This window comes from Mchenga conophoros, linkage group LG16 (assembly GCF_057382185.1).
Source record: "Mchenga conophoros isolate Kocher_MC1m ecotype Shallow Benthic linkage group LG16, M_conophoros_male_GT1.1, whole genome shotgun sequence".
NCBI lineage: Eukaryota > Metazoa > Chordata > Actinopteri > Cichliformes > Cichlidae > Mchenga > Mchenga conophoros.
In genome coordinates, this window is record NC_140541.1 from 7,439,199 (window position 1) to 7,466,595 (window position 27,397).

General features: G+C 41.7%; 1 protein-coding gene across 5 annotated transcripts in view; it reads right to left on the reverse strand.

The window, feature by feature from the left end:
• Window positions 1–9,313: 9,313 nt before the first annotated feature.
• sema5ba (sema domain, seven thrombospondin repeats (type 1 and type 1-like), transmembrane domain (TM) and short cytoplasmic domain, (semaphorin) 5Ba) overlaps window positions 9,314–27,397 on the reverse strand; it is a 211,324-nt gene continuing 193,240 nt past the window's right edge. For 2 of the 5 annotated variants that reach the window (XM_085248887.1, XM_085248886.1), the window contains exons 19-23: window positions 25,637–25,807; window positions 20,457–20,594; window positions 17,907–17,951; window positions 15,247–15,452; window positions 9,314–12,022 (exon numbers count right to left, since the gene is read on the reverse strand). In XM_085248887.1, coding sequence (XP_085105013.1) covers window positions 11,846–12,022; window positions 15,247–15,452; window positions 17,907–17,951; window positions 20,457–20,594; window positions 25,637–25,807 — 737 coding nt within the window. In that variant the 3' untranslated portion in view covers window positions 9,314–11,845. Of the gene's footprint in view, window positions 12,023–15,246; window positions 15,453–17,906; window positions 17,952–20,456; window positions 20,595–21,143; window positions 21,213–25,636; window positions 25,808–27,397 lie in introns of all 5 variants that reach the window. The other 3 variants (XM_085248890.1, XM_085248889.1, XM_085248888.1) reach the window with 3 other exon arrangements.

Here is a 27,397-nt window from a genome sequence, read left to right on the forward strand (position 1 = left end):
ACTTCACTTTTCAAACTTGGAGTTTAGTGGGTGGTTTTAATTGAAGGTTGCTGACAAGTTTGTAAGCCTATAGCAAGAAGGACAAGATCACAAACTGTCTGCTTACTCATTCATGTGTATTTTATAAAAGACACAATCAGGTTGGATTGCTGTATGGGAGTAAAAATTGTTATGCCTGTGCACCATTATTACTATTGTCCCCGAAGAGGCTAGATAATCCTCTAAATCCTTGAAAATTACTGTCACTACATAGACTGTGCACTATAAATCCACAGTCTGATATGTCATTCAGTATATTTATGTGTTTTATTGTTGGACCAAAATTGGTATTACGGGACACAGAAAAATGAGCATTATGCCAGCCCTTCAGTCTTTGGCAACACTGATACATTTTAGCCAAATAAATTGTAGTGTTAGTTTCATTTTCTTCGCTTGTGTTGATACACAGCCTTACCCATTGATGCTCAAATAGTTTTGGTCCATATTGCTGCCATCCAGCTGTCATCCAGGAGATAGTGTTGCAATGTAGGTCCCCACATTTATGAGTTCAATTCAATTTTCAGTTCAGTTTTATTTATATAATGGCAAATCACAACAACAGCTGCCTCGAGGCACTGTATATTGTAAGGTTAAGGCCCAACAAAAATACAAAGAAAACAGAGAAAACCCATATCACATATCTTATATTTGATGGGCAGCACAGTGGCGAGGTGATAAGCACTGTTGCCTCACAGCAAGAAGGTCCTGAGTTTGATTCTACCACCTGGCCGTGGCCTTTCTTCTCCCTGTGCTTGTGTGGGTTCTCTCCACGAACTCCAGCTTCCTCCCACAGTCCAAAGACATGCAGTTAGTGGGGTTAGGTTAACTGGAAAATCTAAATTGCCCATAGATGTGAACATGAGTGTGAATGGTTGTCTATCTCTCCATGTTAGCACTTCAACAGGCTGGAGTACCCATCCAGCGTGTACCCTGCCGCTCACCATATGGTAGCTGGGACAGGCTCCAGCCCCCCTATGACCTTGACAAGGACAAGCAACAAAGAATAGATATATTTATATGATATGACCTGCTTTGGCGACAGTGGGAAGGAAAAACTCCCTTTTAACAGGAAGAAACCTCCGGCAGAACCAGGCTCAGGGGCAGCCATCTGGCATGACCGGTTGGGGGTGAGGGGAGGAAGGCAGGTCAAAGACACGCTGTGGAAAAGAGCCAGAGATTAAAAATGAATATTGATTAAATGCAGAGTGGTGTATAAACACATAGTGAGTGAAAAAAAAACAGTGCATCATGGGCAGCCCCCGCAACCTAGACCTATTGCAGCATAACTAAGCGAGGTCACCTGATCCAGCAATAACAATGTGCTTTATCAAAAAGGAAAGTTTTAAGCCTAATCTTAAAAGTAGAAAGGGTTTCTGTCTCCTGAATCCAAACTGGGAGCTGGTTAACAGAAGAGGGGCCTGAAAGCTGAAGGCTCTGCATTTCAAACTGTGAACCTTAGGCAGCTCAAGAGCAAAGCACACATGTAGGCAGCTGGGTCGGGTGTGTGGAATAAAGAAAACAGCAACAGGGTGAATGACAACAGAAATCTTCTATTTTCAAGTTTCAACTAAACTCATTTCTTTCTTTCTAACAGTAGGATAGACTTCATTCCTGCTCTCATTTTCTTTAAGGTTTTGGTTTATAGGCTACTGTCAAAACAGGACAAATCACTGCTGAAGGGACTGAAAGCCTCACAACACACCCGTTACATGGAAAGGAGCCTTTTTTTTTTTACAGTAGTCCTTTTACATGGAGTGATAGGTTTACAGAGGTGTTACTTAGCACAATAATTATGACGTCCTAATTGACCTTTACTCATGTCAATTACTTCATCAAAACAGTTGCTCCAAAAAAGGTCTTTTAATTCTTATTTCCACTCAGTTTTTATGAGGTAAACAATGTGTTTTATCCTCACTTTCAACAAATGGCCAACCAACAGTTAAACCTTTGCAGATCACTACTCTCCTTTAAAACCATTTGAACGTTTTGTAATCTATTGTCAATGGAGATGTATGAGCTTAAGTTTGTTAGAGTTGCCCGAAAGCTTACATACCGAATAACTATGCCTTATGGACACATCATAATGTAAATATATTGTAATGCATATAGCTTTTATGTGTCATTTAGAATTATATACAGACAGCGGTGGAAATAATTATTTCACCCCTGGTGAATTTCTAAGTTTTCTCGCTTACAAGAAATGTCTTTATTTTTATGCTAGTTTCATTTTAATGGAGAGAGTGACAGAATGTCAACCATATATCCAGAACCCCCCCACACATTATATAAAAGTTAGGATCTGCATGCCATTGAGTGAGATAAGTACTTGGTGGAGAAGTCCTTGCTGCCAAACACTAAAGCAGGGGTCTCCAACTCCAGGCCTCGAGGGCCGGTGTCCTGCAGGTTTTAGAGGTGTCCTTGATCCAATACAGCTGATTTCAATGGCTAAATTACTTCCTCAACCTTTCTTGAAGTTCTCCAGAGGCCTGGTGATGAACTAATCGTTTGATTTAGGTGTGTAGACCCAGGGTGAGATCTAAAACCTGCAGGACACCGGCCCTCGAGGCCTGGAGTTCGACACCCCTGTTTTAATCTCTGTTCTTAACTGTGAGGATTGAATTCTTTGGGTCACAGCCAGGATTACTCTTCCTCCAAACATGGCAGGTCGAGTTAATGTCAAAGAGGTTGATTCTGGTGTCATCTGACCACATCACTTTCTCCCAAGCCTTCTCTGAATCTTTTAGATGATCGATGGCAAACTTAAGACGGGCTGATTCACAACATTTCTCATGATCCTCCTGAACCCATGAGGCAAGGTTTTGCATGGAGCTCTAGACCAACGACAACCGTTGGTTATTTTATATTTCTTCCATTTTCAAATAGTCATCGCATTCTCACCAAGCTTCTCCCATTCCAGCCTTGTACAGGTCAGAATGAGTTGATTCTGTGGACAGGTACGCTTTACACATAATGGGCTGAGATTGGGAATATCTCTGAGTGACTGATTTATTCTGTGTGCAACATGGGTACACAGCCAGTCTTTGGGAGCCACAATTCTGGCTGTGTTGTAGGGGAACAAATACATACAAATTCATTTCGTAAGTTTTATGTAATTATATTAGCTTTTTCTTTCTGGCTTTACCATAAAAATTCAGACTGTCACTTTTGTTGTCGATGAGCAAACATATTGCATGGCAGTGTGAATGTTAGATTGAAAGCACTTTGCTAGAAAAAGCAGAGAGAAAAATGTTTGTGTGAATGAGGTCTATCGTATAAAGCGATTTGAGTGCTCAAGTAGAAAAGTGCTGTATTGGAACCATTTTTTTTTTTACCATTCGAGTACATGTTCATAAAACCAGTGTGAGAGGATTTAAACCTTGTGACATGGTGTGTTATCCTGCTGGAAGCCGCCATCAGAAGATGGTACACTGTGGTCCTAAAAGGATGGACATGGTCAGTAACAAAACATCAGTATCAGGCCCTCCAAGGTTTGGAGGCCTATCTCCACCTACCACCACTTCCCCTGCCGGTGGCGGACTCCCTCGGGTGTCGGTGCGTTGGTGGTTCTTTGTGTCTGGGGGTGGGCGTCCAGGTACACACCGGCTCACTCCTTGGCGGCCGCTTATCGGGGCCTGGGACCTGGGGCTCGCTCGGGCCCCTTCGGGGGTGGGGTGGCCCCGGCCTCTCGGCCTGGGGCTCGGTCACTCAGGCACAGCTGGCGGCCGGCGGAGCTCACGGGCGCGTGACTGCAACTCCCCCTGGCTTCTGCTCCGCGGCTGCTGAGTGAACCGTGATCTGGGACTCTCCTCAGCTCTTACTGGAACAGTGGCGCGGCTGCCCCTCTGTTGGTCTTCCATGGTTTCTTGTGTTCTGGGGGCCTCTGGATGTCTGGAGTTTTGATCTCCTCCATACCTGCTTCACACCCTGGAGGACGGGGCTGTGGCCCCCCCACACTCCCTAGCAGATCGTTACATGGAGAAACCTTTGGAATACAAGCGCGCTGATCCACACAGGTATGCACACGGGTGTTCACTGCTCTTAGACCCAAATTACACCTTTCTTGGCTGCTACTTCGAAGCACATCTGTCCTGCGTGCTGCACAACAACATTGAATATTTAGTATTTACTGCTGTTTACACTTAGCTAGATTAATGCGATGGTGTTGTGTTTAGTATGTTGCTTTGTTTTTTTTTTTTGTTTTGTTTTGCTTGTTTTCTATTCTTCTCTCAACAGGTGATCCAGGAGATTTTTATTTTTTTTCTCCCCCCCTTTCTCACTGTCCCTCTCCCCTTCTGTTTTTCCTTTCCTTCCTCTTTCTTTCTCCCTTTCCTATCTCTCACTGATGTCTGTCCCGTCTGTAACATCTGAAAATAAAATATAATAAATAATAAAAACAAAGATCGACCAAATGGACCAATACGGCAATGCCACGATGATCCATTTGGCAAAGTAAATCCATTGGGTATCCTTGTTGGTCTTCAGACAACAATTCTGATGGCTAAAGAACCAAATGGGACAGGCGAGAGAAAAAAAACAAACAAAAAAAAAAACATCAGTATTTTCATGTTGGTTCCACCAAATTCTGATCAAGACTTATCAGACCCGGGACCAGTTTTCTGATTTTCTCTTGCCCAGTTTTGGTGACCCGCTTGGGAATTGTAGCCTCAGTCTCCAGTTCTTAGGTGACAGGAACAGCACCAAGTGTGGTCTTCTGCTTGGGTAGCTCATCTGCTTCATGTTTGGTATTTAGAGATGCTCTTCTGCATAGGCAAGGCAAGGCAAGTTTATTTGTATAGCACAATTCAACAACAAGGTGATTCAAAGTGCTTTACAGAGACATTAGAAACAAAAACAAATAAAAAGCATGATTTAAAATTGATTAAAACAAGCAAATAAACTAACTAACTAATTAACAAACAAACAAACAAACAAAACAGTATATAAAATCAAAACAGATAAAATCAGAACAGTAGATAAAATCAGTAGTTAAATGTAAGTTTTGAAATTTAAGCTTAAAAGTGTGGATTTGGTGCTTTATTCAAATGCAGCTGAGAACAGGTGAGTCTTCAACCTGGATTTAAATAAACTCAGTGTTTCAGCTGATCTGAGGCTTTCTGGGAGTTTGTTCCAGATATAAGGAGCATAAAAGCTGAATGCAGCTTCTCCGTGTCTGGTTCTGACTCTGGGAACTGATAAAAGACTGGATCCAGATGACCTGAGGGATCTGGAAGGTTCATACTGGGTCAGGAGGTCACTGATGTATTTTGGTCCTAAACCATTCAGAGCTTTATAGACCAGCATCAGAACTTTAAAGTCTATCCTCTGATGGACAGGCAGCCAGTGTAAAGACCTCAGAGCTGGACTGATGTGGTCCACTTTTTTGGTCTTAGTGAGGACTCGAGCAGCAGAGTTCTGAATGAGCTGTAGTTGTCTGACTGATTTTTTAGGTAGACCTGTAAAGATGCTGTTACAGTAATCAAGCCTACTAAAGATGAATGCATGGACTAGTTTTTCCAGGTCCTGTTGAGACATCAGATCTTTTATCCTTGAAATATTCTTGAGGTGATAGTAAGCTGACTTTGTTATTGTCTTAATGTGTTTCTCTAAGTTTAGGTCTGCATCCATCACTACACCCAAATTTCTCGCCTGGTTTGTGGTTTTTAGATGTATAGATTGAAGTTCTCTGGTGACCTGTAATCGTTTTTCTTTGGCGCCAAAGACTATTACCTCAGTTTTGTTTTTGTTTAGCTGGAGAAAATTGTGGCACAACCAGTCATTGATTTCCTCAATGGATTTACCAAGAGCCTGTACAGGGCCTCGGTCTCCTGGTGACATTGTGATATATATTTGTGTGTCATCTGCATAGCTGTGATAGTTTATTTTGTTGTTGTTTATAATCTGTGCCAGTGGGAGCATGTAAATGTTAAACAGAAGGGGTCCCAAGATGGAACCTTGGGGAACTCCACATGTGATACTTGTCTGCTCAGATGTGAAGTTACCTATTGATACAAAGTATTTCCTGTTTTCTACGTATGTTTTGAACCAGTTTAGTACAGTTCCTGAAAGACCTGTCCAGTTCTCCAGTCGTTTGAGTAATATGTTGTGGTCAACTGTATCAAATGCTGCACTGAGATCCAGTAAAACTAGGACTGACATTTTTCCACTGTCTGTATTCAGACATATGTCATTAAACACTTTGGTCAGAGCGGTTTCAGTGCTGTGGTTCTGTCTAAAACCTGACTGGAAGGCATCGTAGCAATTATTCTGTTTTAAGAAGTAACTGAGCTGTTGAGAAACTGCTTTTTCAATGATCTTACTTAAAAATGGGAGATTTGAGATCGGCCTGTAGTTGTTCATTTGTGTCTTGTCAAGATTGTCCTTTTTCAGTATAGGTTTGATTACAGCAGTTTTTAGTGATTCTGGAAACACACCTGATAATAAAGAAAAGTTGACGATCTGTAACAGGTCTGACTCCAAAGTCTTTGAGACCTTTTTGAAAAAACTTGTTGGCAGGACATCTAAACAGCAAGAGGAGGAGTTCAGTTGACCTAAGATGTCCTCCAGGTCTTTGCTGTTAATAGGTTGAAACTGTTTCATGGTGTTTAAACAGTTTTTTGGTGGACACAGTACATATCCTGGATCTGCTGTTGATGTACCAATTGCTTGTCTAATTTTTTGGATTTTTTCTGTGAAGAATTTGGCAAAGTCATTGCAGGCCATGGTCGAATGAAGTTCAGCTGCCACTGACACAGGAGGGTTTGTTAGCCTGTCAACTGTAGAAAATAAGACCCGAGCATTATGACTGTTTTTAGTGATGATGTCAGAGAAGTAGGACCTCCTTGCACTCCTCAGTTGTAAATTATAATTGTGAAGTTTCTCTTTATAAATGTCATAATGAACCTGGAGGTTTGTTTTTCTCCATCTGCGCTCAGCTTTCCTACACTCTCTTTTTTCATTTTTCACCAGTGTGGAGTTTCTCCATGGAGACTTTTTCCTTCCAGAGATAACCTTCACCTTAATGGGAGCAATAGTGTCCATTACATTTAACATGTTAGCATTGAAGCTATTGACGAGCTCATTGACTGACCCTCTGGACAGGTCAGGTGTTAATGGGAAGACCTGGTTAAAAATTGCACTACTGTGTTCAGTTATACACCGTTTTGTGATCACTGCTGTTGATATATTTGTGTGGGCTGAGATTTTACTTTCAAAGAAAACACAGTAATGATCAGACACGCCCACATCAGACACAGTAACCTTTGAAATGCTCAGGCCTTTGGAGATCAGTAGGTCAAGAGTGTGTCCTCTATTATGTGTGGCCTCTGTTACATGCTGAGTCAGCCCAAAGTTGCCCAGAGTGTTACTCAGGTCTTTAGTCCCTTTGTCCTGAGGGTTGTCCACATGAATGTTAAAATCCCCAACAATAATTACACAGTCAAAATCAACACAGATCACAGACAGCAGTTCACTGAGGTCATTAAAAAAGTCTGTGCAGTATTTGGGAGGCCTGTAAACATTAAGAAACACAACTTTGGATGGGGCTTTCAGCTGTAAAGCCACATATTCAAAAGACTGAAAACTTCCAGGAGATAGCTGCTTACATTGAAATGATTCATTAAATAAGACAGCAACCCCTCCTCCTCTCCTGCTCGCCCTGACCTCACTGATAAAACTGTAGTTAGGAGGGGTCGTCTCGATGAGAACAGCTCCACTGTTACTTTGGTCCAACCAAGTTTCAGTTAAAAACATAAAATCAAGGCTGTGCTCAGTGATTAAATCATTAATTAAAAATGTTTTCCCAGCTAGAGATCTAACGTTTAATAAAGCCAACTTAAGTGTTTTAGAGGTATTACTTGTCCCCTCGTGTTTGGGAGCAGTCTGTGGCACACAAGGTATGTTTACTATGTTTAAAGATCTTTTAGAGTGCAGCTCTCTGTGTTTTGACCAGGCCACATGTCTCCTGTCACCTAAAAGTACAGAAATTTTAAAACCTTCTAGTAAACAGGGTCCCAGCTTCTCCTGGGAAAAGTCATCACTGCCATAATCCTCACAGCCCCGACCCTTCACACATCACGCATCAGACTGCGGAGACAGGGCATGAAGAGGAACTAAGGGGGGCGAGGCTGGGCAATGTGACTTCGATTGCTCTGTTGAGGGTGGGGCTCGATGGCGAACCTTTGGCCGCTCTGGTGGGGGGTTTATGGGGGACAAAAAGGGATTGGGACGGGGGGTAGATCTGAGCCCAGCATTGACCCGCTCCATCATCTCCTCAGTGAATTTCAGGTGTGGGGAGGAGGGAGAAAGGGAGGGGGAGGAGGGTGATGGCCTGTCAGGGGTTTGGGGGACTGGGGAAGGTCGTGGTCCCTTGTCCTGGTCGTTGGTGTTGTTGAGAGAGTTGGAGGCAAATAGGGACCCCTCTTCTTGCCTTAGATGTCTCTCCTTTCTGAGGCTCTTCCTCAGATGCCATGGATGTCTCTCCTTTCTGAGGCTCTTCCCGGGTGGGGGCAAATGGAGCTCCTCCTCAAGGTTTCTGCTGGGCTTTGTCTGTTCTTGGAGTACTGTTTGTTCCTCTTTATGAGATAACTCCTCGTTTATCTCAGCCTTGGCACCAAGCACGGATGGATGACGTATGGAATAAAACAAGTTGGAGGTGAACAGTTTCACCCCTGACTTGTTAAAATTAAATCCATTTGCTTCGAACAGATGCCTGCGTTCCCAAAAAATATTAAAGTTGTCGATAAAGTGCACTGAGTGGTCAGCACATGCTGATATAAGCCATTTATTCAGTGTAAACAACCTTAGATGTAACAAATAGTTGCCTTCCTATCAGCTCAAAGCAGTTTGACCGTTCTCCTCTCACATCAACAGGCAGTTTGCTCAGTGACCTGCCAATCAATCACTTGATATTCTATTTTTCAGACCATATTCTGTAAACCCAAGAGAAAATCCAAGCACATCAACAGTTTCTGAAAGACTGTCTGCTGCGAACAATGCCCCTTTCAAAGCTGCTTAAATAACCTTCTTCCCTATTTTGACTTTGAACTTCAGCAGGTCATAAATGCATTGAGTTGCTGTCCAATGGTTCTTTTCCTGTTTGGTATAATTATTATAGTCTAACTAAAGCATCATTAGGACTTTGCATCAGGTTTTCCTACTTACAGAGCAGAATCTGGAAGTTCTTGTTTCATCTTTGACTTTTTGCTTACATTTCCTATTTGATAATATGAATTTCAGCTACTGGCAAGTAAAAAAAACCCCAAAAAACAAAAACCTATTAACTTTTTATGTTGGCATCAAGGTTTATTGTCCTTTGATAATGTACAATATACAAAAATATAGGGTACCAAAAATTCACAGTGTCTAAAAGGCAGTGATTACTATACATTTGTCTACATGACAGGTCTAACAGTACACCTGGTAAGTTGCATAGAAGGACACAGAGCCTCACATCGCAGGGGACAGAGCTCGAGATCGACCAGTCAGTTGAACGCCCGTCTGACCACAAGCTGAGTTTACATCAAAATGACATCTTTTTAAATTTCATATCGCCGTTATAAATGATCATTTCCAGCGTATGATACGTGGTACTCTCATTGGTGGGTTATTTTCATTCCGGGTTCATGTGACTCTGGAGATTTTGTGTTTGAGCAGCTGGGAAAGGTCACAAGTCACAAGCGGTCGGTCACGTTGTGGAGCTCTGTCCCCAAACAAACCTCATGGTTGGTGTGTACTTAGCTGCTGTACTTTTTTTCTCTTTAAACAACTATAAGGCTTTTTTTTAAACAAACAGTGTTAGCTATACAATATACAGATACATATACACAACTGTCTTCAAGGACATTAAATGGGTAGAAGGCTGTCGCTCCTATATACAGATAGAGCTCTCATCTCGTGCATGTACATTAGCTGAACTGAAAAGCATTGCTGGGTTAGCATTCATCGATCAGGCAATAATAATAAAATATAGCTGTGAGAATGCCCTTTATAAACCAAGCTTTGACTATAAATAACGTCCATTCCACCTCCGCACGGACCAGAGGTGTGATGCTTTAACTTACAATGATTAACATCTCAGACATGAAACAGGAAAAGGAAACAGTAGAATGCCTGCAACACAATGTGGAGAAGTGCACACACACGCACACACACGCACACTCATACACACGCTTTGCAGACGTCATAGTCATATGTATGAAAGCATTTACATTGTACAAAATACAGTAGGCTCTCTTTGCTCATTCAAGCACACTTACATTCAGACACGCATGCATCCCTTTTGATGTTCACTGGTAAACTTAGGCAAGCGTAATTCAGCAATTTTCTTTTCTCTTCAAGAGGGCCCAGATCGATATTTTTTGACATTCTTTGCAAAAACAATATAATTGAAATCCTTTTATTTTTTTTGTGTGTTAACATTTCATGTATCGAAGATGCAATGGTCACAAAGCCGAACAATCAAAAACAAAAGGAATGTGTTCATTCAGTGAAATGGAAATTAGAGAAACAAGAAATAATTAGTTATCTTATTTAACAAAATATTTCTTCCTATGCTACAGCTCATCTGAGCATAAAACAATTATCATCTTAGAAAAGCAAACATTAAAAAAAAAAAAAATGAACAAGTGACAATCTACTAGCTTATTCTACCATCATAGAAAACCCAATCCACTTGTTCAGCACACTGGCCATATTTGATATGACCACCGGGCTATTTAGCACTCAGCAGAATCGATGCATCCATTGGAGAATCAATTGGAGAATCAATCAATTCCTTTCCAGAAGTCTGTATTGTTCTTGAAAAGCAAAACAAAAAATAGAGGAAAAAAAAGTAGAAATAAAACAAATCTCGCCCCTGCCTTCTATTGCATACAGGCACCCACGGAATTCCCAAAGCTTTTACAGTTCAGAACGCTTCCAACGCTCCGTGCTTTGACTGTAGGAGTCGATATCCCTGCCCACTAAAGACAAGGGACTCGACTCATAAGCGGTATATTTCTCCTTCGACTGAGGATGATGTGAAGCGTAGTCAAACCCTAATCAACCCCAAACTTCTTATCTTTTCTGTCGTGTGAAATAGCAACAATGAAGGGCGTGGATCCCCCTCCCCCAAACAACCGAGCTGATATTGATCTCTAATTTACTCCAGCATTGACTTCATTGAGCTTTCTCTTTTTTACTGTTGTTCTCTTGCTTTGTGCTGTGTTGCAAGGACGTAGCTATACGTGCTTTTTGTTCTCTGTAACTGCTTTTGCTGTCGAGGGACTCGAAGTTCATTACAAGCTGAAAATGTGGTTTGTGATGGAGAGGCATAAAACGGTGACCCAGCTCCACAGAAATGTTTCTTCTTTTTAAATTTATTGTGTTCGTGTTAGCCTCTAGAAGTGCGGATGCTCAACCGACCCGGCATCGGCACTGAAGTGCGCGGTAATAACAATCTGTCTAAAGCCGTTACTCGTCCTCGTAGAGTTTTCCACTAGTTCTCTGCATGAAGCTGAGAGCTGACACTGCGTTATCCAGTCAGGCCTTTACAACAACACAGCCCCAGCTGCTTGCACAAGTTCCTGACTATAATAGGACAGGGGCATTCCTCTCCAATCCAGATCTCCTGATGGAAAGTTCCAAAAAGACCCTTAAAAACAAACGTGAAGAGGCTAGAAAGCAAAGACAGGGGGCGATGGTGATCAGAGGAACTTGGCCAAGCTCTGAAAAACACTTCAGTTCATGTCGGTTCAGTTATGTCACCATGGCATTGGGGGGTGGCGTCCGTTTGGGGCAGCGGGGTGGAGAGCCGGATTTGGGGCAGGTCTCAGCTATTGTTAGTGTGGTTGTAGGTCCTGCACGGTGATGGGGATGAGTTGGGCTGGTAGTCAAATTTGCCGAGCGCTGTGGGATAGTAGGTGGTGGTGTAGACGTTCGTCTGCTGGAGCGGTGTTGGGTAGAAATTGGATCTTTCATCTGGCAGCAGGTTGTTTTTATTCAGTGTCTGAAATAACACAGAAGGGAAGAAAGTCGCATTAAAATCATATGCACACTATGAAACACTATGCCAGCAGACAATATTTTATAAACATTAAACAGCCAAGTAAGCCATCCCCTTTATTTACCATCTTCATGCTAAGCTAAGCCAACTGTCTTTGTCTTTAGCCTCATAATTATTATACCCACATGAGTAATCTTATCTTCTAACTTGGTGAGGAAGTGAATGTGAATATATCCTCGAGTTGTTTGGCTGCCAAAGCAATAAAAATACTTCAGCATGTTTCCAATGCAAATGAGCTTGTCAAGTATTTTTTCCAAAATAAATGTTATTTTACTGAAGTACACTCGACTCTTATGCAGCTCAATCTGCTTCGTTACAGATACAGGCATCCACTTCTGGAAAATCCCTCATACATGTAGATCTGGAAAATAACGCAACACTGGAATATATTTTCAGTCACTTTCAGACCAAGTTTTGAGGATTCAATTATAGATGGAATTCTTGAGACAGAAATAGGGTTTTTGGCGTGGACAGTTTTGTTTTGCATTCCTCAGAGGTGCAGATAATATAGAAGTTAATCTTCCCTGCAGGTAAATAAAATACCTCCAGTAGCTTTGAGGTTATTGTGTGAGCGAAAGTGTATTCATAACCAAAGCAAACCAATTTAACAAATTTAATTTGGATCTTGTCAAGCATACTCAATGCTCTTAATATAGGAGATGGCGGGAATTCATTGGAGCTCTCAAATAAAAACAAGTCTAAAACCCACATTTTATTCTTATGCATTTGCTGAGTCTCTGGTAAAAGCCGACCATAAGGTGAAACACTTTCCAGGGGAAGCATTAGACTAATGTAATCCATCTGAACAGCTCTGGGGAGCAGGGCAGGAAGATAATCAGGTTAGAGTCAGTGAAATGCACAACAGTGGGCAACATAAACTGGCCTGGAGGAGAGGGAAGCCACTGCATAAACAGTGCCGTAGTGCTACATGGTGACATCGGATGCACATCCAGCAGAGTCTGGCTATCCCCTCTGGTCATTAAAGCTAATGAGTTCGGGCTCTCAACACCACGATGGCTGTCAGCAACACATCCACACAACCGCCAACAATAACAGTGAAGACAACAAGTATCGAGAGGCTGACACAATCAAAAAACACTGGGATGAGAAATAATTATTTGGCACCACGTTTGTTGATGATGAATGATGAATCTGCGCTTGGAAACACTGGCTGGCAAAAAAATAAGTTTTGTACAGACTTAAAATAGCTTTATAATACTATGATACTTCTATTTTAATATTACAGGCTTTTACTAAGAAGATAGTGAGCAAAGTGACCATCTTTACATATGCCATGATGCTTGTGAGGTGGACAGCCTAACCAAATTGTGGTCTGATGTGCACAGTAACCTCTAGAAACAGACAACATACTGTGCGAATATATAAAATCAGTGGCAAAAGGAATTATGTGTGTTATTTGCAGTCAGTTTGCAGTCTGGCAGGTAAACGGTCTGTGTGGAAAGGAGAAAAAAGGGCCTCTATTTGTCCAAATGTAACCCTGAAACACGAATTTAGCTTCTTCTTTTTTTAAAATTAGTTTTTAACATGCATCTTTAAGCAAAGACCAGCACATTCACAGCTAAAACGAAGATTATCTTAGCGCTGTTGCCAAGTGCTTTGTCAGAGGGGTCGTCTGATTGTTGGGGTCTTAACCTTACAATGTCAAGCGCTGGGGCAACTGTCATTAAACTGACGCTATATAATTAAAGTTGAGTTGAAATGAAATGTTATTAAAAAAGATATTTAGTGACAAACACCAACAGACTGCAAACACGAGGTTAATGTTAAAAAAGCATGGCCCAGTTTGAACCTCATCCCACAGGCCTTAAACTCAAAACTCTCACAGACTTATTTGACATCATCTGGTGAGTGCCTGGCTGCAATAGTAAAATGTGGATGGCCCAGTCCTTTGTGAGAGATATCATGACGTAACATAGATTTTCTTCTATGTGGGGGATTTTTTTTATGGCTGAAGCACTCGGGACCAAATCCCATCCAGCCTCTTTCCTTAAGGTGTCTACACTGCAAGATTTTGACAACCTTATAAGTTCATTACAGTCCACACTGTGTGACTTGGATCTAATCAACCTGGCTAGGACATCAAGTTTGATGCATGGAGACAGTATGATGAAAATACCTACTGAGGCGGTGCCAAGATGCATGGCTGTTACTCCTCCGTTATTTGTCTCCATGCTACGTCCCCCTTGGCGCAGTCATGATAACAGCTGAAGGACACATCACACAAACAAGCTTCTGCTGCCACAAGTCAACTGGATTTTATTCTTTGTTTGAATTACAAACATTTCATTTGGAACATTTTACTTCCATTACTCCATTTGCATTTTTTTCCACTAAAGGGCCAGCGTCAAAATGATTAGCGCGACATCGCCATGCTGCATTCCTGTTTGTAGAGTAGTAGTTGTAAGTTTGTCCGTGACAGCCCAAAACTGCATATTATACAGCCGCCTTCACGAGAAGGAGGAGGTGCAGATGCAATTGTTAAATGATCATTGTAGTATTTTTTTTTTAAATATAAATGAATCCTCTACGGTCATTCAGAGAGGCAGGAGGGAAGGACACCTAACCAGAATGTTTACGACAGATACAATTTCTGGTTTTGGAGTGAAAAATCAAACCTCCTAGTTTTGCTCAAGAAGAGTTTAAGATAATTTTTTCAGCTGTTTCTCAAAAGCATCTTGCAGAAACAGGAACAAGAAATGCAATAACAATATCCCAACTCAATCAGAGAGTAAAACAATTGAAGGATGCAAAATGTCACTAAAAGTCTACAGGCTTCTAAGGAAAACAGCTTCTTGACTTGCTGTAAATGTGAATGCACAGTAGACCGATAGTAGTGGGAGGTCGCAGGCTGACTAATGCTTTAGAAAGCTAATGAGCCCCATTCATAAGGGCTTGGTGCAGGTAGTAAAGCCATACAGACTCCGTATAGGAGCGAGAAGGAAGAGAAATTAACAGTAATTCATCTTCTGCGCGTACTGCACCATTGAGATAAATGAATTAATAAAAGCTCTAAATAAAACATGAATCACACCCACTGCCCTTGAATCCTTAATATTTACATTGTGTGCGTGTTTGTGTATTTGAATAACACCAAGTAAACAGCACTTTCATTTGTATTTCTGCATAATATTGTGTGCTTCACTTACCTTAAACTCCATTGGTGTGTACTTCTCATTCTTTGGCGTGGTATTGCCCTTGTAGTTGAGGTGGTTTGGGGTGGTGGGATGAATGATGGCAGACTCTTGAGAAGGCTTGTGGAAACGTTGACAGTACACATAGATCAGGAAAGATAGCAGCCCCGCCCCAAGGAAACAGGAAACACCAGTGGCAATTAGGTGGATGGAGGTAAATGCTGCAAAATAAAGATGACACACGGTGTTAGCAAAGCTTGAGTACATATTATTAGCTTGAAAAAGGACATTTTTCAATACCCATATTTACCATGTGTAATGCATTAAATTAACCCGTAAACTCTGAAATACCATGAAATAATTGCTCAGAAATTCACATTTTTTCAAACTAGAGTGTTCATTTACCTTGTTAAAAACTTCCCAAACTCATAAAGCCAAACCTGCTGCTTGGCTGCCATGGAAGGATCATCAGCTAATCCAGATAACCTGTGTCTTGCAGGCCATAAAAGCTGGCCCAGGTAAACTGCTCAGGTGCTCTCTTCCACTCCACCTGACTTTAACCTATTGGTGATCTGTTTCTTGGTTAGGTTATGTTTAATATATATATTTTAAATATTTAAGTAAACCTCTTGTGTGAAGGTGTGTGTCACCTACTTTGAACCAGTTTGTGGCAAATGGGGGCTCGTCCGGGATCTTTAGACCCATTGGTAAGATTGAACTTTGAGTCAGTGCTGACTTACTAACTTAGCTTTAGGTTTGCTAAATGCTTATGCAAGTTGAACTAAGTTCTGAGTACAGCTTAAAGTAGTAATGGTATTTAGCATTGTGAGGAGTATCTTAGGGAGTTCCACACAAGATAGAATTCTTTGGATCGGTTACAATAATTTAGGTATTCTGTGGTTGATGTTGGAAGAGAGTAGCAATAGCATAGTGCTTGGGTGTTAAACCCATGAATTTACAGTTTCATTGTGCTTTTGGTGAGTATAGCCACACAAGTCTCTGAGCCATGCATCTCTTTTGTAATGGTTCATCTCAATAGGAGACCAACCACGCTTTCTCTTTAGTGTGACAGCTTGTTGAAGACAATGTCTTGGGAGCATTTATCTGGTTTCCAGAAACTTGCTAGTTTGCTCTTTGGCACCGTTGTTTTTGGTGCATATGCATCTGTCTGAAGACTAGGGTTAAGATCAACTTGTATTAAAAAACTAGGACTAGGGAGCATAAACTCTGTGTCTAGTGCTTCACCAACATATTTGTCGTGTTGATTTGTGGCCTTACTGGACACATGGCTGGACCAGCCTTCTGGTGTAACTATCTGACAAAGTGTAACTGGTAAAATGTGTGAAGGGTAAGAGTTCCAAAGTTGAACTAGAATAGTGCTGTGAAATATTTAAACTTGGTAGTTTGGTCTGGTAGCTTTGTTGTAGACCCATTATCTGCTTTGCTTTGAGCTTTGTTGTAGCTTTGTTCCCCCTTTGTTGCCGTCTTGGCCATTTTGGTTAGTATTGACGTTTTTGCTTGGAGGAACCTTTTGGTGTGCTACTGTGGTTGACGCTCATACTTTAAATCCAGTGTTGTGTGGGGGGTGTATAGCTGCAGACTATATGGCAGCACTTGTGATGAGATCTGGTGCTCATTTAGGTACCAATGAGTAGACTTTCACTTGCTGTTAGGTTAACTGTTTCTTTTTCGTGTTGAACCTATTTGCAAAGATTTGCTTTCTGGGGCAGATACTACTTTCCCTTTCTGTATACCAGTTACACTATTAGAAATCTCCTGTAATTAGAACCCATTTTGCCTCGTATTCCTATAACCGCCAACATTCACTTTTACCTCCCACCACTTAATTTGTTCCTGTGGTAGGAAAATTGGATTTAGTAAGGGGGTGGATGTCAGCTCATTTGTGGGCCAGGTTGTGTGGAAGCCATTTTAATGTTGCCTTCTATTGTTGCTTTTTTGTTTTCTCGTTTCAGAATAATTTGCAGTGTCAACGCGGAATCGTGATTTTTAAGGAGGGTGATGTTAAGCCCCTCCCCCACTTATTAAAGCCCCGGTCTGCTGTTTTGCTGGCATGGGAGGATCGTCAGGTAACATAGGCCACCTGGGTCTTGCAGGATATAAAGGTTGGCCCAGGTGAACTAGTTAGTTGTGCAGGGAAATACTCGGACCATCCATCAGCAACCAAATCACTTAAATCACTGTTTTCCCCAATCAAATACTTCACAAGGTCATCTTTACTATGTCTTCATTCCTAAATGCACTGAGCTCCTGCCATGTGGTTGGTTGATTAGATATTTAAGTTAATGACCAGTTGAGGTGTACCCACTAAAGTTGCTCATAAGAATATAAAGCAAGACTGAAATACGACCGTCCAGGGTTCTTTTCCTGATGTATTTTGTTATCAGTGCAGTTAAAACATCTGTAGGACTTTTCTATCAGTAGGTATGAGGCCATTAAAAACATGAAACGAAAGAGTTGTCCTTCCTCCTCCTGACTGGCTGTTAGGAATTCTAACAGACTATAATAACACATATGAAATGGACATATAAATATATACAAATATAATGTATGAAAACACACATCATGGACAGACATCTGTGGAAACATACAGGGGGAAAGAAAAACCCTGAACATGCACAGGGAGATGAAGCGGAGGCAGCTGTTAATCCACTTACCTCCACAGTGTTGGTCCTTATCAAAACCAGATGCAGGGAGAATGACTGCAGAGAGGAGAGGAACACACAGTCAGACACACACATGCATGCACACACACACACACACACACACACACGCATTCCCTGGTGTAACAGCCTTCAGAACACAACAACAACTGGTTGCAACATCAGGGGAGTTGACACATGCTGAAAAAAGATGGTAAATGAAAAATTTAAATGTCTCCTCAATGATGCACAAACGGTCCATGGAGATTTTTTTGCTTTTAAAAATCAGGGTATTTCAAGAATTTCTAGAGGAAAATTGACTTGAGCGAGAAGCAACAGCCCCATTGAACTGAACCTGTCTAGATGCTGTGATAGAAACTAAGGGGCATGACAAACATTTACAGGTACAGCACGACCTTTCTACCAGCTCCACTCTCATTGAGCTTCTTCAAAGGAAGAGGAGGAGCAGGAAGGCCTGTGGCTTTCAGTTGTTAAATATTGCAGTTCCTCATTGGACTGAATTTCTTTTAAATTTTCAACTTCTTCACAGCTGCCTCCCTTGTGCAAGTGACCTTAACAAATCCATCCTTCGCCTCATTGAAATCTGCAATAAAATTAGATGTGATTTGCTGTTGTGACAACCCATTAATATTAATCGCCTTCGTCTGGACTCATTAGGGATTCTTAGCCTGGAGAGGCCTATGCTGGCAGGCCATGGAAGATCATTTCAGGAGAAACTTTCTGAAATCGGCATCAGCAAAACAAGGTGTGCCGAGGCCAGTTGGGTCAGCTGCTAACTTATTGCATTCACATGGACTTAATTATGGTTAATCAACATGAGCAAATGAGTTTTGTGCACAAAGAGGATGTCGACTACAAAGACACAAACAATATGTGCTTTTATTTATGGATATCTGTTTTAGGATGAAGACCGTGATGATGCTGATTCTGCGTACGTACAACCTGGACAAACAAACAAGTTATGGCTTTTGGAGCGAGCTGCCAGTGAAGATTTGGCAAATCAAAAATCTTGGCAAAATAAAATCCTGAAGTTGTGCCTCATATTAAGCTTGAGTAAACCCACAAATTGATGTCGAAGCACTAACATGATGGTGATACTGAAGATTGTTAGCCCTGGTTTTGGTTTGTGTAGTTGAGAATTGTTAGATAATAAACTGATCAGTTGCAGGGCAGAGTGCCAATATTATCATTTATCTAAAAGGGGACGTGGTATGCTTTTCTTATTTTATCTCATAAATGTGTATACTGTTGCTGTAGTAGATCACCAAAGCACAGAGGCCAAGTATACATAGGAAAAATCAGCATGACTGTAAACCATGCAAAGGTATTCTAATAACAGTCCAAGAATAAAAGTATGTAGTCGGAAATGAGCATAACAATTCTGAGACTTTCAGTCATGTCTAAGCAAAAGCTTTTGGCTGTAACACAGTTAGCATGCATACACTACACATCTTGGAGAGGTAACTCATTTTATCAACAGAAGAAAGCATGTCAGATGAATAACAGCAGCGCACTTAACAAAACCCCGAAAATAACATCAAAGCAGTGGAGAAACTTTAGAGATAAAGTCAAACGCAAAACAGGATGGAGAGCGATATATGTGAGAGGAGCCTTCCTTCTGCTCGAGAGACACTATTTGCAACCACACACACAACTGATCAACTAACTAATTACACGACTTCCATTCCATCTGCTCAGTTTGTAAATTATGACTTTTGTCTTCTCTAAAAAACATTAATAACTGCATAGACATGAGTAAGAGTAGCCCATATTACCAGTTGTTTCACACACCTGTTGGTACCAGTAGATCAAGCTGCAGTAGAAGACCTTTCAGGTTTGAGTGTGGGGTGGGCATTGTATTGATACAAGGACACCAAATATTGATATTCTGTTAAATGATTACCTTATTTAACAGAAGGGTTTGTCACAATGGGTCCAGTCATGTTTCACAAATCCCAGCACAGCTTAAAAATGACTTCCTACAACAGGTTCGTTTTTAAGTACAAGCATGAGCCACTTAGATATTTTGTCATTGAATACAAATAAGCCCTCTGACTATGACTTACATTTTTCCCCCACACTGACAACGCTTTCAGAGCACGTCAAAATGCTCCAAGTGTCTGAAAATATTGTCAGCCTCCTGGGGGTAACTATTAGTTGTGTTGTCATTCAGTTTTGTTGCCATTAAAATGACACAAAATGTACAAAATCTGAAAAAACAACAAAAAACAGACAAGGCTGAGCCACTAGAACAGCTAGCTGTTTGTGTACCCTCGCTTTGCACATCAAAAATGTGTGCTTACAACTTCCCATAAAACAGCATCATGGAGTTTTTGTGACAAAGGCAAGCTAAAGCCATGATGGAATAAGTGAAAAGCAGCGTGTTTGGTGACATTCGAGGACACAAAATAAAATACAGGCTGCTCCCTCAAAATCAGAGAAAAAGGAAGGACGCTCACAAGGAGCTCTTGAGAGGCCAACACTGAGCTCTGATGAAAATGTTGAAGGACGCTTCACGGTTACAGTATGCATCTGAGAGCTCACCGGGTATTTCATTGCAGTCTCTACGCTGAGTGCTGTTCCCCACACAGGGGGTGTTGCCCTGAGCACCACACACACGACTCCTCATCTGCAGGCCTGAGTCATCACAGGCCGACCACAGCGACCAGGCCATCCAGCCACCTAAACACAGGAAAAAAGAGCAATAAATAAAAACCCCAGCAACCACAAGGCCACATCAAGCTCACCCTCAGGCCTGGAAAGCAATGGGCCCACCCAAGCTGTAACCACCTGCGGGAACCTTTCACATTTCTGCACAGCCAAAAAAAGAAAAAGAAGAAAAAGAAAAAGACCCCAAACACACCAAAAGTGTTTGTGATGTAAACGGGATTGGAAGAGCAAACCAGAAGAGTTTGTTTAGTGCATAGCCGAGATGTTTGTCTCCCGAGCCAAGCTTTCGTGCTGTATCCCCGCAGCAGGCGACTGAGCAGTAAACAAAAGACTCCCACCAAAGAGGAAAGAGAAAATGCCCAACTTTCAACGCCTCCCTTTGAACCGTGCACTTGCTGCACTCTTTCGCTCCCTGTATTTAAAAGCACCAGAGTGGAGGGAGCACAGGCTACCACAAATGAAAACCTGATGAAAAGCTGGTTTGTTATTCAGCGTGCTCTCAAGTGTGCAGTTTTGGCAGAGAGAGCCTCAGTGGAGGCAGAAGGACAGGCCTTCTTTTACCTTTCCTATCAGGCGGACGCTCACCAACAAGCTGCTCTGCTCTCTGCTCCATTCGTTCTGCACAACCACCTAGACACATGAAACAAACTGACCAGCTCAAATGTGTGCAATAACCGTGTATCACTACAACCGGCTTTAATTGCTTCATTTATTCCCATTTATTTTTGTCACCCAGACGACCTGCGTGATCACACTGTAGAGTCGGAAAGAACAGCATCAGGCCTGCGGGCTGCTCGTTAGTATTCTGTCCTGACAGTCCTACCTGCTGTCCTCCATTACTGGTGGAGACTTTAATCAAATGACCTGCGACAGAGGCATCAAATATCCTCGTGACTGACAGCCAGCTTGCCTCTAATTACACATGCGGCGAGGTCGGCAGCACCAGGAAGACCCCAATAGATGACTGATGTTCGCCTGTCAATAAGCGAACAGATGAGGAGACAGATAGGGATCGAGAGAGACTGCCGGCAGCCTACTGGTGCGGGGTTAACAGAGATTGTTGGTCCGCATCAAACAGGAAAACATTAACCTGATAAAGGAGGCTGATTAGCATCTTGGCAAAGAGGGGGAAAGACAGAAAGTCATTTACCTTTCTTTGTCTGTAATTACCGAGGAGGCTGACTGTAAGCGTTACCCTCCGTGTGAATGACAGTCGGACTGATTTAAAAGGAAAAGCATCTGAAGAAGGTGACTGTTAAGAAGAAACGGCTGTTGAAATCTGACAGAAGTCATCTGCACTATAACACATCTGTCTACACTCACACATACACGTGAGCATCCCAGACAATGACTATTTGTCTGGGCCTGTTTTTGTTTGCCAGCAGACTAAACTGGTTATGGAAAATCAAGTGTGTGATCATGTATGAGTTGTATAGTTTTAATGTTTTCTTTGGGAACAGATGGTGATGGAGTTTTTATTATGAATGAATGATGAATTTTTATGAATTATTATGTCTATTTTTATGCTTGAGGACAACAGATGGAAATTAGCCCTTGGCTATAATCTGGTATGTTTCCATTCATGTAATTTTTTTTTTTACATTTATGTTCATTAACATGCACTGTCCTAAATAAATAAATAAAAAAATAAAATAAAGAAAGAACAGATGACAAATCACACGTTAGCGACAAAACAAGGCTGTTTGAAATGAAACCTTAGAATCAGAATCGGGATGAAACCTTATGAGTTCGGCAGGTGGACTTTTCCCCCCATCCTCCTGGATTAGCAGGCAGATCTCTCATGAATATTTCAATGTCCTTGTGGGAGCAGAGTAGAAGTAGACAGGGGGGGGGGGCTTGTTTTTATACATCTCACATATCATCACATGTGGGGAAAGCAAGGCTAACCTTCAAAGTAAAAGGGAAAAGAAGAATACTCAAACTTTTTTTTGTTCTTATTTAAGTCTTCTTCCCTTGTGTTTCTGTTATTTTAACTTTTAAGGTATAGATATGTTCTTAAACTAAATACATAAAACTTACCTGTAGTCATAGCTAGATTGTTTTATTTGTCCAGGTATTTAGGATTCCCGCCTCTTAGATGTTTTAACCTTAGCAATGAAACTGGACATAAGTCTGCGTAATCCACAAAGTTTGGCAGAACATCTGAATTTTACACGAGGCCACAGATCTGAAACAAAGGTGCAGCATGAACTGTTTTATATTCCACTTTCTTTTTGCTCTGTAAGGTCAGTTTAAAGTTAAGAGACTTAACGTAGTGCACCAATTGTTGTCTGGAAGCTATACCATACTCACCATCTTATCCTGGACAGACACTGTGTGATTTTTGGCCCATTTTGAGCCGATTTTTGAGTCGTGCGACCGTTTTGGCGATCGGCCCGATTTTGGCCTTCATCGTGCGTCGTGCATCGTGTAGTATATGTGGGGTAACAAGACGCGATTAACACCTCACGACCAGCTCCCGATCATCAATCGCTTGGTCGTGAGGGTGTCACCGCAGTTTCTCACACTGCGCACGCACAAACACAAATGTCAGCGAAAAAGACGGCGCAGCACGGCAGTGCAGCGTGTGATCTGGACACCAGCGATGGAGGCACAACTTGTAGAACTTTGGAAAGCTCATCCGAGCCTTTTCGATGTGGCCTCACAAAATTATCACGACCACAACAACCGTGAAAATAGTTGGATCTACACTGCTGCTCAATCACAGCTGCCTGACCAATGTTTTTCATTAGCAATTTAGCAAAGTTGATGGTGGTGGTGTGTCTGTGTGAGTGAAAGCCAGAGGGAGAGCAAGCAACATTATTTCTGTTATAACCTTCATTTTATGGACGCACAGTGTGAGCACTCAGGTCGCATCAGAGCATCTGGTCGTATAGTGTGAGACCCTGCATCGTGACCTGCAAACTTCTAACCCCTGCGAGTCAATCGTGCAGTTTGAGCAGGAGCTGAATCGCGCGACTGGAAAAAAAAAAAAAAAAATCGCACAGTGTCTGCCCAGCATTAGTCATGAATGCTAGATAAACACTGTATCACTTTTATTAAATAGATTGAGAGAAGTAATTATTTGATCTCCTGTTGACTTTGTTCATTTTTTGAGCAAACTTACAATCATTTTAAAAAGAGAAATAACATAAACCAAACATCCAGAAAAAGCACATTACATAAAAGTTAGAAATTGAATGCAATAGTGTGTCATTAAGTGGCTTAGTACTTGCAGGAAAGCACAGCAGTAAGTCATTTCTTGTAGCTTGTCATCAGGTTTGCACACATCTCCTTTATATTTCTTGGTTACTGCTTGGCAACTCGAAACTTCAGCTCTTAATTGTTATCAATCAGTTATAACCTGTAGAAGCCAGAATGGGTGGGTTGCACTTATTTCACTGTGACACGCAAATCAATTTTCAATTGTTTGATTTTTGTTTTGTATGTTTTGTCCACCTAATATTTTTTTTGTCTTCAGTCTTGATAAAGAAAGAGAAAGTACTTGCTACAGTATTTAAAGATGGAGTGCTCCAGTCTAGAGAAAGTTAATTGATATTTGAACTCAGCAGCCAAAAACAAAGGTTTCATTGCACCTGCAGAAAAAACAAACAACCTCTATGAAGCTGAAATAAAGTGCCAGGTCCTCCAATGGCCACTAAGACTTTGTTAAAGGTTAAGTAAGGGGCATGACTGCAACTTACTCAACCTTTATTAGCAGGTGAAACAAAGCAAGCAGCTGTAGCTGGCAACTCTCCGCTACAGCTCGCACCACCACTAATTAAATTCACTGAACTGCAAATATTTAACATGTCTTTTGCAAAAAAAAAGAAAGAGGAAAAAAGAAGTAATAAATAAATCTGTGAATTACAGACTGTTCAAGATATATTACTTAGCACAAGGCAGCAGATGCCTGTATCTGTGCATTGTAAGGATACAGTTTATGGATGCAGTTTGCTAAGGAAACTTGCCAGCCTCAGATGATCACTTAGGAATCCACCTGCTGGTCTAAATAAGGCAACTAACTTTGGCCTTTGAAAACAACATGGCCAAAATGCTAATGTTTCAACATGCAACGTCCGCTAACCAATGGATGATGCTGTGATGGCTATATCTATCTACACCCCACATTGACAAATTCACGATAGAGTGTTATCTATTCACAACTGGCCTATCTTATCAAAAGGTAACAAAACACACATTAAAACATAAGACCTTATCAGACAAATAACATTAAAGAAGATGAATTCAGCAACCCTCCAAAATAAATGACCCTCCTCCTGCAGCTCTCCCTTTCCTGCTCTAACCCCGTTCTATCAGATTCATATTTAGTATTTTGCTCTCTGGAGAAGGACCAATGTGTAATCTTTCAGCTGGAAGCAGCACAAACATAATTCCATTCATCTCCACAGTGAGCAGAAGCAATGTTCTTTTCTAATGCACTGCTTGTATTCAGGTGTGTAGCAAAGTGAAGCTGTGTGAAAGAAAAGCCAGGAGAGGTGCATGGGCCTTTGTCAGGCATGCTTGAGGATGGTTTATGATCGAAACGAGACCAGTGGCAGCAGAACTATCAATAATGAGCCTCCTGAAATCTGGCCAAATAATACAACATGGCTAAAATCCACAGAGAATAGCGAAGAAAATATGTTGGTTCTGTAAAATCCATCTCATAAAGCTTTTTAAGTAATATTACACACATACTGTCTACACCTGGGCATTCAAAACCTCAGATTGATTAAATAAGATATCCATATGTACCACAACATCAGTGGATCTCTTTTCAAAGCTTTCTGGAGGGGTTGCCATGGTACTGCGAGTTCCAGCAGCACAGCAGGAAATGGCACGGTGGGAGGATGGGTTGTTTTCTGTTTATCTTCTCACATATCTAAGACCTGGTTTATTCATTAGGAAAAGATGAAAGAAGCAATTTAGCAAAGGGGACGACACAGAAATTACACGGTGTGGGAGATGATTGCCTGCCCGAAGGTGTGATAAAAGCACCTGAGCAGTGGTGACACGGCAGAACAAGACTTTGAATTTCTATGTGACCTTACCATCGCAAGGGTGTGTGTTGCATAGGGCTTCCTCGGTGTGTAGTCCTATGCAAATGTCTCCACCATTGGAAGGCGCGGGGCTGTTACAGGAGCGTGTCCGCTGGTAGTGCCCGCCACCGCAACCCACTGAGCACTGAGACCAGGACGACCAGCAGGACCAGGCACCGTTCACTGTAAGGCACATAAAGGAACGTGTCACATAATCACATACCGCTCTGACTGATATGATAATGTGCTGGCTGTAGATGCACACTGCACCAGTAATGACATTTTCTGAAGGCATACTGGGATTAATTTAGCTCAGTCTGAACACCACGGACATCTAATTAACGACGCCAAGAAGGGATCAGATATCACATCCTCCTACAGCGATAGTTAGGACTGCGATGCGTGACCAGCTGACATTGAATCCTTTACAAGAGACAAAGAGGTTGATATGCAACTTTGCAAATGAATATTAAATTTAGCATTTTCCCATTGTATATTACTCTGGTTAGCATTGATTGATGTTTTTAAAGTGACATTAGTGTGTGTGCTTTCAACAGCTATGGACTTGAGACTTAAAAACAGAATTCAGTTACAAGTTATCTGATTTTAAAAGCTGGTGTTTAAAGTGTTGCAGTGCGGTTTTGATGACTCAGAAAGATCTGGGCTTTTTGTCAGAGGCTATGTTCAGCTGCTCCCTTATTCACAAGGGGCTGTCACAGCAGGTAGGTCCACATATTTGATTTGGCAGCTTTTTTTCCCTCTACCAGATGCCCTTCCTGACGCAACTCCAAAGGGATTTGTGTCTTCTCCTAGGATTATACTAGGGATGTATCACTTGCACCTTTCAATTGCACCTGCCTGATGTAACCCCAGGCTATATGAAAAAACAAAATGTTTTAACCCTGATGTAAAGTTGCTTGTTGCACCAACTGCATATTCTTTTTGGGCATTTAAACCTTGTGCAAATGTTATTGCTAAATATAGCAAAGCCAAACAGAGCATTTACCCTACCTATTAGAGCCCAGCTGGTGTAGATGGGCTCAGGAAGACTAACAAATAGAGAAAAAAGAAAAAGAAATGGTGCTCCAACAAACACAATTTGTCCATGATGGCTTATGTTTGTGTTTCTTTTTCATATTACAGGCATCTATCATTCATTTCTGTCTTACTTTGAACTACTCTTGCACACACAGTCTGTGCCTGTGCTCTGCTGTCTTCCTGATCACATCATAGCCTACTTTGTCATTACTGTGTCCTGCATTATATTGATTTATTCTCCCCATAGGTGCCGTTAATGTTTCATTTGATCTAATCAGAAGAGGGTGACTGACTAACTGAATGGCTGGTTGACTGGCTGATGTCTGTCTGGCTGACTGATGGGGAAGAGCAGTGTTGCCAGGTAACATCACAGTGCTGCAGAAAATTCCATTAGCTGAGTGGATTAGTGTGACACCGAGTAAGGCAGGCTGTGAGCACTTAACTCTGACTAACTCTCACAGCCAGTCCCTGCTCTGCCTGACTAACTGGCTCTTTACCCGGCTGACTGGTTGAGCGTCTGACTCAGTGAGTTAGTGAACAACTCACTGACTTCCTGACTGGCAGTTTACAGTTCTTCTGACTCGTCCCACCTGTCTGCCTGTGCCCCTGCGTGGTTGACTTGCTGTGTTCATTTACATTCAGACATATGAAGTCAACCATGTGTTTGCCCGGCTCCCAAGACAAGACACTGACGTGAGTCAGAGTGAAAACTTTGAAACAAACAAACAAAAATAA